We start from the raw sequence: 12,348 nt of genomic DNA, 5'->3' as shown, positions 1-12,348 counted from the left end.
ATATAAATTGGCCTCTGAGCACTGCTTTTGCTGTGTCCCAGAGGTTTTGATAGGAAGTATTTTCATTCTCGTTGCTTTCTATGAATTTCCTTATTCCCTCCTTAATGTCTTCTATAACCCAGTCTTTTTTCAGGAGGGTATTGTTCATTTTCTAAGTATTTGATTTCTTTTCCCTAGTTTTTCTGTTATTGATCTCTAGTTTTATTGCCTTGTGGTCTGAGAAGATGCTTTGTAATATTTCGATGTTTTGGACTCTGCAGAGGTTTGTTTTATGACCTAATATGTGGTCTATTCTAGAGAATGTTCCATGTGCGCTCGAAAAAAAAGTATATTTTGCAGCAGTTGGGTGGAGAGTTCTGTATAAGTCAATGAGGTCAAGTTGGTTGATTGTTGTAATTAGGTCTTCCGTGTCTCTATTGAGCTTCTTACTGGATGTCCTGTCCTTCTCCGAAAGTGGTGTGTTGAAGTCTCCTACTATATATGTGGAGGTGTCTATCTCACTTTTCAATTCTCTTAAAATTTGATTTATGTATCTTGCAGCCCTGTCATTGGCTGCATAAATATTTAATATGGTTATGTCTTCCTGATCAATTGTCCCTTTTATCATTATGTAGTGTCCTTCTTTATCCTTTGTGGTGGATTTAAGTCTAAAGTCTATTTTGTCAGAAATTAATATTGCTACTCCTCTTCTTTTTTGCTTATTGTTTGCTTGATATATTTTTTTCCATCCTTTGAGTTTTAGTTTGTTTGTGTCTCTAAGTCTAAGGTGTGTCTTTTGTAGGCAGCATATGGATGGATCGTGTTTCTTTATCCAGTCTGTGACTCTCTGTCTCTTTATTGGTGCATTTAGTCCATTTACATTCAGCGTAATTATAGATAAATAAGTTTTTAGTGCTGTCATTTTGATGCCTTTTTATGTGTGTTGTTGACAATTTCATTTTTCCACATACTTTTTTGTGCTGAGGCGTTTTTCTTAGTAAGTTGTGAGATCCTCATTTTCATAGTGTTTGACTTTATGTTAGTTGAGTCGTTACATTTTTCTTGGCTTTTATCTTGAGTTATAGAGTTGTTATACCTTTTTGTGGTTACCTTATTATTTACCCCTATTTTTCTAAGTAAATCCTAACTTTTATTGTTCTATATTGCCTTGTATCACTCTCCATATGGCAGTTCTATGCCTCCTGTATTTAGTCCCTCTTTTTGATTATTGTGATCTTTTACCTATTGACTTCCATGATTCCCTGTTATGTGTATTTTTTTTTTAATTAATCTTAATTTGTTTGTTTTTGTGATTTCCCTATTTGACTTGATATCAGGACGTTCTGTTTTGTGACCTTGTGTTGTGCTGATATCTGATATTATTGGTTCTCTGACCAAACAATATCCTTTAGTATTTCTTGTAGCTTTGGTTTGGTTTTTGCAAATTCTCTAAACTTGTGTTTATCTGTAAATATCTTAATTTCGCCTTCATATTTCAGAGAGAGTTTTGCTGGATATATGATCCTTGGCTGGCAGTTTTTCTCCTTCAGTGTTCTGTATATGTCGTCCCATTCCCTTCTTGCCTGCATGGTTTCTGCTGAGTAGTCTGAACTTATTCTTATTGATTCTCCCTTGAAGGAAACCTTTCTTTTCTCCCTGGCTGCTTTTAAAATTTTCTGTTTATCTTTGGTTTTGGCGAGTTTGATGATAATATGTCTTGGTGTTTTTCTTTTTGGATCAATCTTAAATGGGGTTCGATGAGCATCTTGGATAGATATCCTTTCGTCTTTCATGATGTCAGGGAAGTTTTCTGTCAGGAGTTCTTCAACTATTTTCTCTGTGTTTTCTGTCCCCCCTCCCTGTTCTGGGACTCCAATCACCCGCAGGTTATCCTTCTTGATAGACTCCCACATGATTCTTAGGGTTTCTTCATTTTTTTTAATTCTTTTATCTGATTTTTTTTCAGCTATGTTGGTGTTGATTCCCTGGTCCTCCAGATGTCCCAGTCTGCATTCTAATTGCTCGAGTCTGCTCCTCTGACTTCCTAGTGCGTTGTCTAATTCTGTAATTTTATTGTTAATCTTTTGGATTTCTACATGCTGTCTCTCTATGGATTCTTGCAACTTATTAATTTTTCCACTGTGTTCTTGAATAATCTTTTTGAGTTCTTCAACAGTTTTATCAGTGTGTTCCTTGGCTTTTTCTGCAGTTTGCCTTATTTCGTTTGTGATGTCTTGAAGCATTCTGTAAATTAGTTTTTTATATTCTGTATCTGATAATTCCAAGATTGTATCTTCATTTGGGAAAGATTTTGATTCTTTGGGGGCTTGGAGAAGCTGTCATGGTCTGCTTCTTTAAGTGGTTTGATATGGATTGTTGTCTCCGAGCCATCACTGGGAAACTAGTTTTTCCAGAAAATCTGCTAAAAAAAAATGCAGTCAGATCCCTATCAGAGTTCTCCCTCTGGCTCAGGCTATTCATATGTTAATGAAGCCGCTTGGGGAGGGTGAGGGAGGGAACAGAGAGATAGGAGAGTAGCACCTCAGAATATAGCCAGAGTTGCTTGTCTTGCTTGGAATGACTATTATATCTGAGATTCCCGCGGGGCGCGTCGCCTGTGTGTGCTGGCTGTGTGGAGATTGCCCCCGGGGGGTCTGGCCCGCTGGAGTCAAGGTCAGATCCTCTGCTTCCAGCCCCACGCCCAGCGTCAAGGCTCCCCTACTGGGACGGTGCACTCTCGACTCCAAAATCAGTCACTGCCTCCCGGGGACTTCTCGTCCCTCCAGCCGCGTTGCCGTGTCGCCTCCGTGAACCAGTTGGGCCGCCTCCCGGGGTTAGTTCAGGTGGGTGGAGCAGCTCCCCGTGCTTGTGCCGTGACCGAGTGTCCCGGCTGGGACGCTGTTCTCCCCGCTCCAATACCAGTCGCTGTCTCCCGGGGACTTCTCCTACCGGCTGCGTCCCACGCCGCCCACGCGACCCAACTGGGCCCCCTCCCGGGGTTAGTTCAGGGGGGTGGAGCAGCTCTCCGTGTTTATGCCGTACCTGCGTCCAGTCCAAATCCTGGTGGGATGGTTCCCTGGCTGGGACGCTGCTCTCCCCGTTCCAAGACCAGTCACTGCCTCCTGGGGACCTCTCCTACCGGCTGCGTCCCACGCCGCCCACGGAACCGGCTGGTCCCCTTCCCGGCGTTAGTTCAGAGGGGTGGAGCAGCTCTCTGTGCTTGTGCCGTACCTGACTGGTACGCTGGCTCCAGGCTCTGAAAACAATAGCTGCTTCCCCGTATTAGTTCGTTCTCCATCTCTAAATCTGTGTTTGTTGTTCAGGGTTTGTAGATTGTTATGTATGTGATCGATTCACTTGTTTTTCCGTGTCTTTGTTGTAAGAGGGATGTGAGGTAGCGTCTGCCTAGTCCGCCATCTTGGCTCCGCCTCCGTATGTCACATTTTGTTTATCCATTCATCTGTTCACTGGCATTTCAGTTGTTTCCATCTTTTGGCTATTGTGAAAAGTGTTGCAGTGAACATTGGTATACAGGTTTCTGTTTGTGTTTCTGCTTTCACTTCTTCTGGGTATGTACCTAGGATTGGGATTGCTGGGTCATGTGGTGGTTCTGTGTTCAACTTTTTTGAGGAACTGCCAAATTGTTCTCCATGGTGGCTGTGCTGTTCCCACTGCCTTGTTGGCTGAATGGTTTTTGAGGAAAAATCAGCACTTAGTCTTATTGGATAATTCCAATTTTAATGCAAATTTGCCAACAATGTATGAAGTCTTGTTAATTGTTTTTCTGTATTTTCTGTTCGGTTCTTCACCCAACGAATACTTAATTGAGTACCTTTTGTGTGCCAAGCACTATGGTGGGTACTAGGGAAAGTATTCAGATGGAGTTCTTGCCCTCATGCAGCCCAGCGTTTGAACCAGCCATAGAAAGGCTGCAGGTGTTCTGTATGGTCTGCACGGTTTTTGTTATTTTTTTAAAATTGAATTGAGTTCCAGTTTTTAAGAATTGAGAGATTTCACATAATAATCTTCAGATTTCTGGCCTCTCTTGAAAAATTGGAAAATTTAGCATAATTTGGTATATTTGTTTCCTGTGGCTACTGTAACAAATTGCCACAGGCTTGGTGACTTAAAACACCAGAGATCCAGTTGCTCACAGTTCTGAAGATTAGCAGTCTGAAATCAAAAGTGTCAGCAGCATTTTTCCCTTCCGGAGGACCTAAGGGAGAAACCACACCACGCCCGTCTCTCAGCTTCTGGCAGCTGCCAGCAGTCCTTGGCATTCCTTGGCTTTTAGATGCATCACTAATCTCTGCCTTCATCTTCACATTCCTTCTTCCCTCTGGATCTCTGTCCAAATCTCCCTTTCCTTTGTCTTATAAAAAGACTGAGTCATTGGATCTAGGGCCCACCCTAACGCACTGTGACCTCATCTTAGCTTGATTACATGTGGAAATACCCTGTTTCCAGATTAGGACTTGAACATATGTTTTGGGGACACAATTTAACCTACTACACTAGGCAAGCTGGATTTCCTCATTTCCTTTTTTAGATGGTTCATGGGCTCTCTTGTTAAGCACGGTTCGTACCATTCTTATAGTCTTGTTCTTGACATTTTCACTCCTTTAAATACTTACTGCCAGAAGCTTGTTGTAGGCATTTGAGTTGGCTGTCTAGTAGATATCCAAATTTAACCTGTTCAAACCTGAACTCTGATCTTACCCCCCTAAAATTTGTTCTACCTCAGCCTTCTCCACATCATTTTTGTCACTGTTTTTCTCATTGCTCAGGCCAAAAACTTTGATGTCATACTTTAGTCTTCTTTTTATCCCATAGCCCATATCAGAGAATTCTGTTGACTGGACCTTGAAAATATATCTCAAATTAGACTACTTCTTGTCACCTAAACCCCTCTGGTCCTTGCCGCCATCATTTCTCAACTGGGTTTTAGCTGTAGTCTTCTAATTGGTTTTCTACTTCCACCTTTGCCCTTTTACAGACTCTTCTCAACACAACAGCCAGATGGCCCTTTGACATAAATGATCATATTACTCCCATGCTCAGAATCTACAGTGGCTCTTCATTTAATTTACAACAAAAGCTAAAGTCCTTAGTTACCTGACCTGCGAGTCCTGCGTGACATGACTGTTGTCGTGCTGACTGCATCTCCTGCATACCCTTAACCTGTCTCCGGCCATGCTGGCCGCCTTGCTGTGCCTTATAAATGCCAACCACATCCCTCCCTTAGGGCCTTTGTCCTGACTTTGATAGATGTGCATCTGCTGCATCACACCCACAGTTCTGCCTTGGAGAAAGGAAAGATGCTTCTGAAGAAAGTATGCTGCGTGTGTCAGTGTCAGTGCCTACAAGCCTCAGATGCATCTCTCTCTAGAGCTTCCAAGAACTAACCTTTACTGAGTAAAGGCTACTTTTTATAAGTTCTAGAGAGAGGCACATCTTAAGTTTATATATATAATTCTAACAAGCTTTTCACACACCTTGTCTTATTTAATCCTAAGAGCAACACGGTGAGAACTCATTACCTCCGTTTTATAAATGAAGAGACTAAGTTGTAAAGAAATTGGATAAGTTGCTCAAGGTTGGATAAAGCAGCAAAGCCAAGTCTGAATTAAGGTGCTGTGGCTCAAAATTCCATCCTTTTTAAAATGCTGTGCTACAATGACTTGCTTTCCATTTCCAATTGGAAATTTCTATCGAAAGCTAAAATAGCTTTCCTGGTGCATTCCCTGTACCTCAAAAGTGGATTTAATTTGTGTTTGTTCATTATAACAACAGATGAGAGGGATATAAAATTCAGAAACAATAAATCACAGCATTGATCTTTAGGAAGACAGCCTAAGGGATATATGTAGTAAGTAATAAGCTCATTTTAAAAAATTAAAAATACTTTTTTATGTCCATAGGTCAACAGAGATCCCAGCTCTTCTACCATAGCTCCTGCCCACCTGTTGATGGAAAATTTTTAAGCTGCTGCTCACTGGAAATAGCAGTAGCTGCTGTTTGTGCTCAGATCAGAAGTGGTTGTAATTCCTGGTCTTTCTAGCAGCTTATTCTAGTAGATAGGAACAGGGGCTGATTGGAAACTGTTTTCTCATGAATCTGTTCAGTTTCTGGTAACTGGTGGAACTCTGGTCGGTTGCTGACAACATCAGCCGTATTACCATTAGGCTATAGTTATCTGGCAAGTTTAAGTCACAATAAAATGCAGTTGGCATATATGATAAAAATGTAATTGGCAATGATGATAGTATACTTTTTTCTTACTCCCTCTTCTTTTTTCTTAGCTCCCTTTCACATATTTTTGTTTTCTCACTCTTGTCTTAGTTGTTTCTTTCTCTTTTTTACTTTTACCTCCTCTTCTTGTAGCTTAGGTCTTCTAAAGGTACTGTTTAATCAATCAGTTTAATCACTAAGTTTCCAGCATCTATCACAGGGAGGAGAGTTGGGGGCAGAACATGAAAGGGATAATGAAGAGTAATCACCAAACATGCAGCCACAACTGTTCTTGGTTTCTTGCAACCCAAAGAAATGCCTTGTAGATTCTAGGTGCTTCATGTCATAAGATTAAGCTGTTTTTAAACTTTGTCTTAGGAACTGCAGCCATGAATGAAGAAAATATAGATGGAACCAATGGATGCAGTAAGGTTCGAACTGGTACTCAGAATGAAGCCGCATTACTTGCTTTGATGGAAAAGACTGGCTACAACATGGTTCAAGAAAATGGACAAAGAAAATTTGGTGGTCCTCCCCCAGGTGTGGAATTAGATCTTTAATGTAGTTACTTAGCTTAGGTATATATTCCTGCAATTGTCCCAAACAATAGCTCTCGCCTCTTAGCTGCTTTAAGACCTCAGCAGTCATTTTTTTTTTTTTTTTTTTACTGCTGTGAGGGGAAGAGGTAGATTATATGTTATGCATGTCTTACCCTTAAGTTTTTCATTTCCCACTCTTGCTTTAAGAAGCAGTTGAGAAAGAAGTTAGGTTCGTGAGTTATTATGTCAGGATTGGGGCAGAGGGGAAGATGGTATTCTAGCTGTTGAAATAGAGGGCAGGTCATTTAGGGAGGAATTTGAAAGAGCAGGGAATAGAGGAGTGGTAGTCATCCAAAAAAAAAAACAGTAGGTAAAAAATACATACTCTTACTACCAGCAACCAGTATACCCTTTTACTCAGAACCTGATAACTTCCTATCACACGTAAAATCCTGGCCTCTAGCTTCTTTGATGGTCTCATCCCCTACCACTGTCCTCCTCCCTTAACTGCACTTCAGCCATACAGGCCTCCATACTTCAACATGTTACTCTCACATATAAAGAACTTGATTTTTCTTCTTCCTGAATGCTTTTCGCCCAGATATCTTCATAGTTTATTCTCTGATTCATTCAAGCCTCTGCTTAAACCTCACATACTCTGACGAGCTTTACCTACCACACTTGTGAAAATGTCACCCCTTGTACAGCTTCATTTTTCTTCATTTCTTTCTAAATTGTTGCTCATTTAGTGTCTGCTTTTATTGAATGAATATGAGCTTCATGAGGGAAGGGGATTTATTTTGTTCAGTTTTGTATCCCACATACTTAGAATAATACATGGTACACAGAAGATTGGTAGAATGAATGAATGTTTGCATAGTGGATATAAATATAAGAATTTACCTTTCTGTTTTTGTCTTTCAGGTTGGGAAGGTCCACCTCCACCTAGAGGTTGTGAAGTTTTTGTAGGAAAAATACCTCGTGACATGTATGAAGATGAATTAGTGCCTGTATTTGAAAGAGCTGGGAAGATATATGAGTTTCGGCTTATGATGGAGTTCAGTGGTGAAAATCGAGGTTATGCTTTTGTGATGTATACCACAAAAGAAGAAGCCCAGTTAGCCATCAGAATTCTTAATAATTATGAGATTCGACCAGGGAAGTTCATTGGTGTATGTGTAAGCTTGGATAATTGCAGATTATTTATTGGAGCTATTCCCAAGGAAAAGAAGAAAGAAGAAATTTTGGATGAAATGAAGAAAGTTACAGAAGGAGTTGTAGATGTTATTGTTTATCCAAGTGCAACTGACAAGACCAAAAATCGTGGTTTTGCATTTGTTGAATATGAATCTCACAGAGCTGCTGCTATGGCTAGGAGAAAACTAATTCCAGGTAAACTGATTATTTTAAAGATCATTTCCCGTATTAACTTTATTATAAACATGCAAAATGACCAGAGATCAATATTATTGAACCTTGTAATGCTATTTAAAGAGGAGTAAAAGAATTGAGTAAGGAAGTAAAATCAATCAAAAGGTTATAAAAGACAAGACGTTCCAATAAAATAAATTATTTATAACGGTTTACTGATTTGGGAACCCTAGTGGTATAGTGGTTAAGAGCTATGGCTGCTAATCAAAAGGTCAGCAGTTCGAATCCACCAGGTGCTCCTTGGAAACCATATGGGGCAGTTCTACTCTGCCGTATAGGGTCGCTATGAGTTGGAATCAACTGGACGGCAACAGGTTTGGTCTTTTGGTTTACTGGCTTACTGAATGCATACCCTTCTAGTGAATTATTTATTGTTTGATATAAATCCAAAGGCCAGTACCCAAATCTAAAAAAGTTTTATCTTTGAAGTATTTGTTCTGTTGACTCTTAAAATTAATTCCACCATAAGTTCTGGTTAAGTTTGCCGTAGTGGAAATAAAAGGTTTTATGTGAGTAGAAAACCAGTGCTTAACCAAATATATTGACCTTTGAGTGTCTGCTTGTTTTTTTTTGGAGAAACGGTTTTACTCAATAATTTATAATTTCTGTTCTTTGTTTTGGAAACCCTGGTGGCATGGTGTTTAAGAGCTATGTCTGCTAACCAAAAGGTCTCCAGTTCAAATCCACTAGGTGCTCCTTGGAAACTGTGGGGCAGTTCTACTTGGTCCTGTAGGGTTGCTATGAGTTGGAATCGACTTGACGACAATGGGTTTTTGAATTTTTTTCATCAGTTGAAGTTTAATTAATTGATTAATTTTTTTTTTTTTTACAGGAACATTCCAACTCTGGGGCCATACCATTCAGGTAGATTGGGCTGATCCAGAGAAGGAGGTTGATGAGGAAACCATGCAAAGAGTTAAAGTTCTCTATGTAAGAAATTTAATGATCTCAACTACAGAGGAAACAATTAAAGCAGAGTTTAATAAATTCAAGCCTGGTGCAGTTGAACGAGTAAAGAAACTTAGAGATTATGCTTTTGTTCACTTTTTCAATCGAGAAGATGCAGTGGCTGCTATGTCTATTATGAATGGAAAATGCATTGACGGAGCAAGTATTGAGGTAACACTGGCAAAACCAGTAAATAAAGAAAACACTTGGAGACAGCATCTTAATGGTCAGATTAGCCCTAATTCCGAAAACCTGCTTGTGTTTGCTAACAAAGAAGAGAGCCACCCAAAAACTCTAGGCAAGCCACCAACTCTTCCAGCTCGTCTCAATGGTCAGCATAGCCCAAGCCCTCCTGAAGTTGAAAGATGCACTTACCCATTTTTTCCTGGAACAAAGCTTACTCCGATTAGTATGTATTCTTTAAAATCCAATCATTTCAATTCTGCAGTAATGCATTTGGATTATTACTGCAATAAGAATAATTGGGCACCACCAGAATATTACTTATATTCAACAACAAGTCAAGATGGGAAAGTACTCTTAGTATATAAAATAGTAATTCCCGCTATTGCAAATGGATCCCAGAGTTACTTTATGCCAGACAAACTCTGTACTACGTTAGAAGATGCAAAAGAACTGGCAGCCCAGTTTACGTTGCTTCATTTGGGTAAGTTTAAAAATACTTTTTAAATAAAATATCGTAATATATAAGATTAGGAAAACTATAGATAATTTATAAATTTATTTGAATTCTTAACATTAGTGGTGAGTATTTAATATAAATTTTACATCAACTTCATGAATTCATGTCAGTTTTATTGAAACTTGCCTCCTGTATAATTTTCGTACATTTAACTTTTAAAACATTACTTGCCTGGGGGGAAATTTGGTTTAGATTTACTTTAGAGTTTATAACCCTGCTTCATTAATTTATTATTTTTATAATGACTAGTCTTTGAAATAAAAATTTTTAGAAAGTTACAGGATTTTCCACTTAAACCAGTTCGTAAGAGAGTGTCTTCCTCTTTGGTAAAGTCTAGAAGATGATCTTTTTATGTGGGGTTGGAGAGTTTGTAAAATCAGAAGCATTTCAGATAGGGATCACACAGCCTTAGGCGCACCAATCTGGAAATTTGTCATTATTACTCATGAAAGACAAAAAGCATCATTAAGATATATGAAGACCATTCTCTTCTTTAATTTCATGCTTTAAAAAGGATAAGTTTTCCCTGAAGCAATTAGAGATATAATTAAGAAAAGCTTTAGTTTCGGGCCATATATAGGTAATGTAAATAAATATTTGGTATTGCGAAGGAAGAGATGTAATGTTAGTCTGGTGTTTTTCTACTTCTCAACTTTTTTACTGTCATATTAGCCTCATCCCCTATCTCCTGCCAGTACGTCTGATTTTTTTAATACAGCCATAGATTTCAATTGATGATTACTTTATACCCTAAATCCTGTTGTTCAGAGCAGTGGTTTCTTGAACATCAACAATAAAGTAGTATAATTTTTTTGAATATTGTTTTTTTGTGTGTGAAAATGTACACACCAAGACTGTTTCCGATTCACCAATTTCTACACATACTGTTCAGTGACGTTTATATTTTTCACATTGTGTCAACATTCTCATTTCTGTTCTAGTTGTTTCATTCCCAGTAACGTAGCCTCACTGCCCTCCAACATCTCACCCATGCTTTAGAGTAATTGTTGACTATTTGGTCTCATATAGACAGTTTTTTAAAAAAGCACAGTACTCAAGGGTGACATTCCTTACTTTTTGAGCTAACCTTTTATTTATTTAAAAGGTGACTTTTAGGGGATAGTTTCAGTTCAAGGTTTAAAGATAATCTCAGAGCAAGAGTCTTGGGGATTCTTCCAGTCTTAACAGATCCAGTGTGTCTTGAATTTGAAGTTCTGTTCTACATTTTTCTCCCTTTCAGTCAGGATCCAGCTATTGTGATTGTGATCAGAACATTCGGTAGCAGTAGCTGGGCACCGTCTAGTTCTTCTGGTCTCAGGGTAGAGGGGCCATGGTTCATGGACACAGTTTCATTGTTTCTTGATTGTAATTGTCAACCTTGTAGCTTAAAATTGCTTTGTTACAGGGTTGCTGAACCACATTACTGAAGATTTTATATATTTAAAATTGAAATTCTCAAATTTATTAAGAGAAGGTAGTCAAAAAGAAAAAAATATTGCCAAATCTTTTTTTCTGCATTGTATAGACTTCCTTATCCATCACAGCCATTTCCATGTTATTCATATTTTAGGAGATTCTGATTTGGTTATCTGGTCAGAATTTTAAGCTGAAGGTAGGGTCTCCATCAAAGAAACTTTTTAGTAGTGTCTTCAAATACTAGTTTGGAGATGTTTGGAAATTGAACGGTCGTCTAAGTTAAAACACTTAAGGATGATTCCTGTTGCTGCACAAAATAGAAACCTTCATTTTTATTTTAAAAAAGACTAGACTACGTAACTTAAGATAAAATTAGGAAGATAGAAAATAATTCACATTAGGGTTCTTTGAGAAAAATGGATCAAAATATTCTTTTGGAGTGTGGGATATAGGTAATTATTGGGGAAGGTTTTCTCAGGATACTTGTATCTGGTATAGATTGGTAATACCGAAACATTTTGATTTTTATCCCCACTCGTTTCTCTTATAAAGTTAATAAGCTTCTAAGATTTTTGCAATGTAGTCTTAGTCTGATTTATAGTATGTATTCTATTTAGACGTGGTTTTCTGCACGATCACAATTAAGTGTTCTGGAATTCCCATTCTTCGCAGTGTTATTTGTAATTTGTTATGATCCACACAGTCAAATGCCTTTACGTAGTCAATAAAACATAGGTAAACATCTTTCTGGTATTCTCTGCTTTCAGCCAAGATTGGTCTGATATCTAGTAATGATATCCCTCGTTCCACATGCTGTTTTGAATCTGGCTTGAAATTCTGGCAGTTCCCTGTTGATGTACTGCTACAGCTGGTTTTGAATTATCTTTGCGAAAATTTCACTTGTGTATGCTATTAATGATACTGTTCAGTAATTTCCAAATTCTGTTGGGTCACCTTTCTTTGGAATGGGCACAAATGCGAATCTCTTTCAGTCAGTTGGCCAGGTAGCTGTCAAGTGCATGCTTCCAGCATAGCATCCGTTTGTTGAAACATCTCAACTGGTATTCCATCAATTCCTGGAACGTTGTTTTTTGCCAGTGC

At 38.6% G+C, this 12,348-nt stretch overlaps 1 protein-coding gene across 2 annotated transcripts in view; it reads left to right on the top strand.

Annotated features, from left to right (window-relative positions):
• Positions 1-12,348, top strand: part of RBM46 (RNA binding motif protein 46) — a 54,947-nt gene that overhangs the window by 20,436 nt on the left and 22,163 nt on the right. For both annotated transcript variants that reach the window (XM_049905721.1, XM_049905720.1), the window contains exons 2-4: positions 6,589-6,750; positions 7,674-8,141; positions 9,013-9,795. In XM_049905721.1, coding sequence (XP_049761678.1) covers positions 6,600-6,750; positions 7,674-8,141; positions 9,013-9,795 — 1,402 coding nt within the window. In that variant the 5' untranslated portion in view covers positions 6,589-6,599. The remainder of the gene's footprint in view (positions 1-6,588; positions 6,751-7,673; positions 8,142-9,012; positions 9,796-12,348) is intronic.

The sequence above is a fragment of the Elephas maximus genome, chromosome 13 (assembly GCF_024166365.1).
Source record: "Elephas maximus indicus isolate mEleMax1 chromosome 13, mEleMax1 primary haplotype, whole genome shotgun sequence".
NCBI lineage: Eukaryota > Metazoa > Chordata > Mammalia > Proboscidea > Elephantidae > Elephas > Elephas maximus.
Note: the sequence above shows the minus strand (reverse complement) of the source record. Positions and strands in the feature narration are given on the sequence as shown.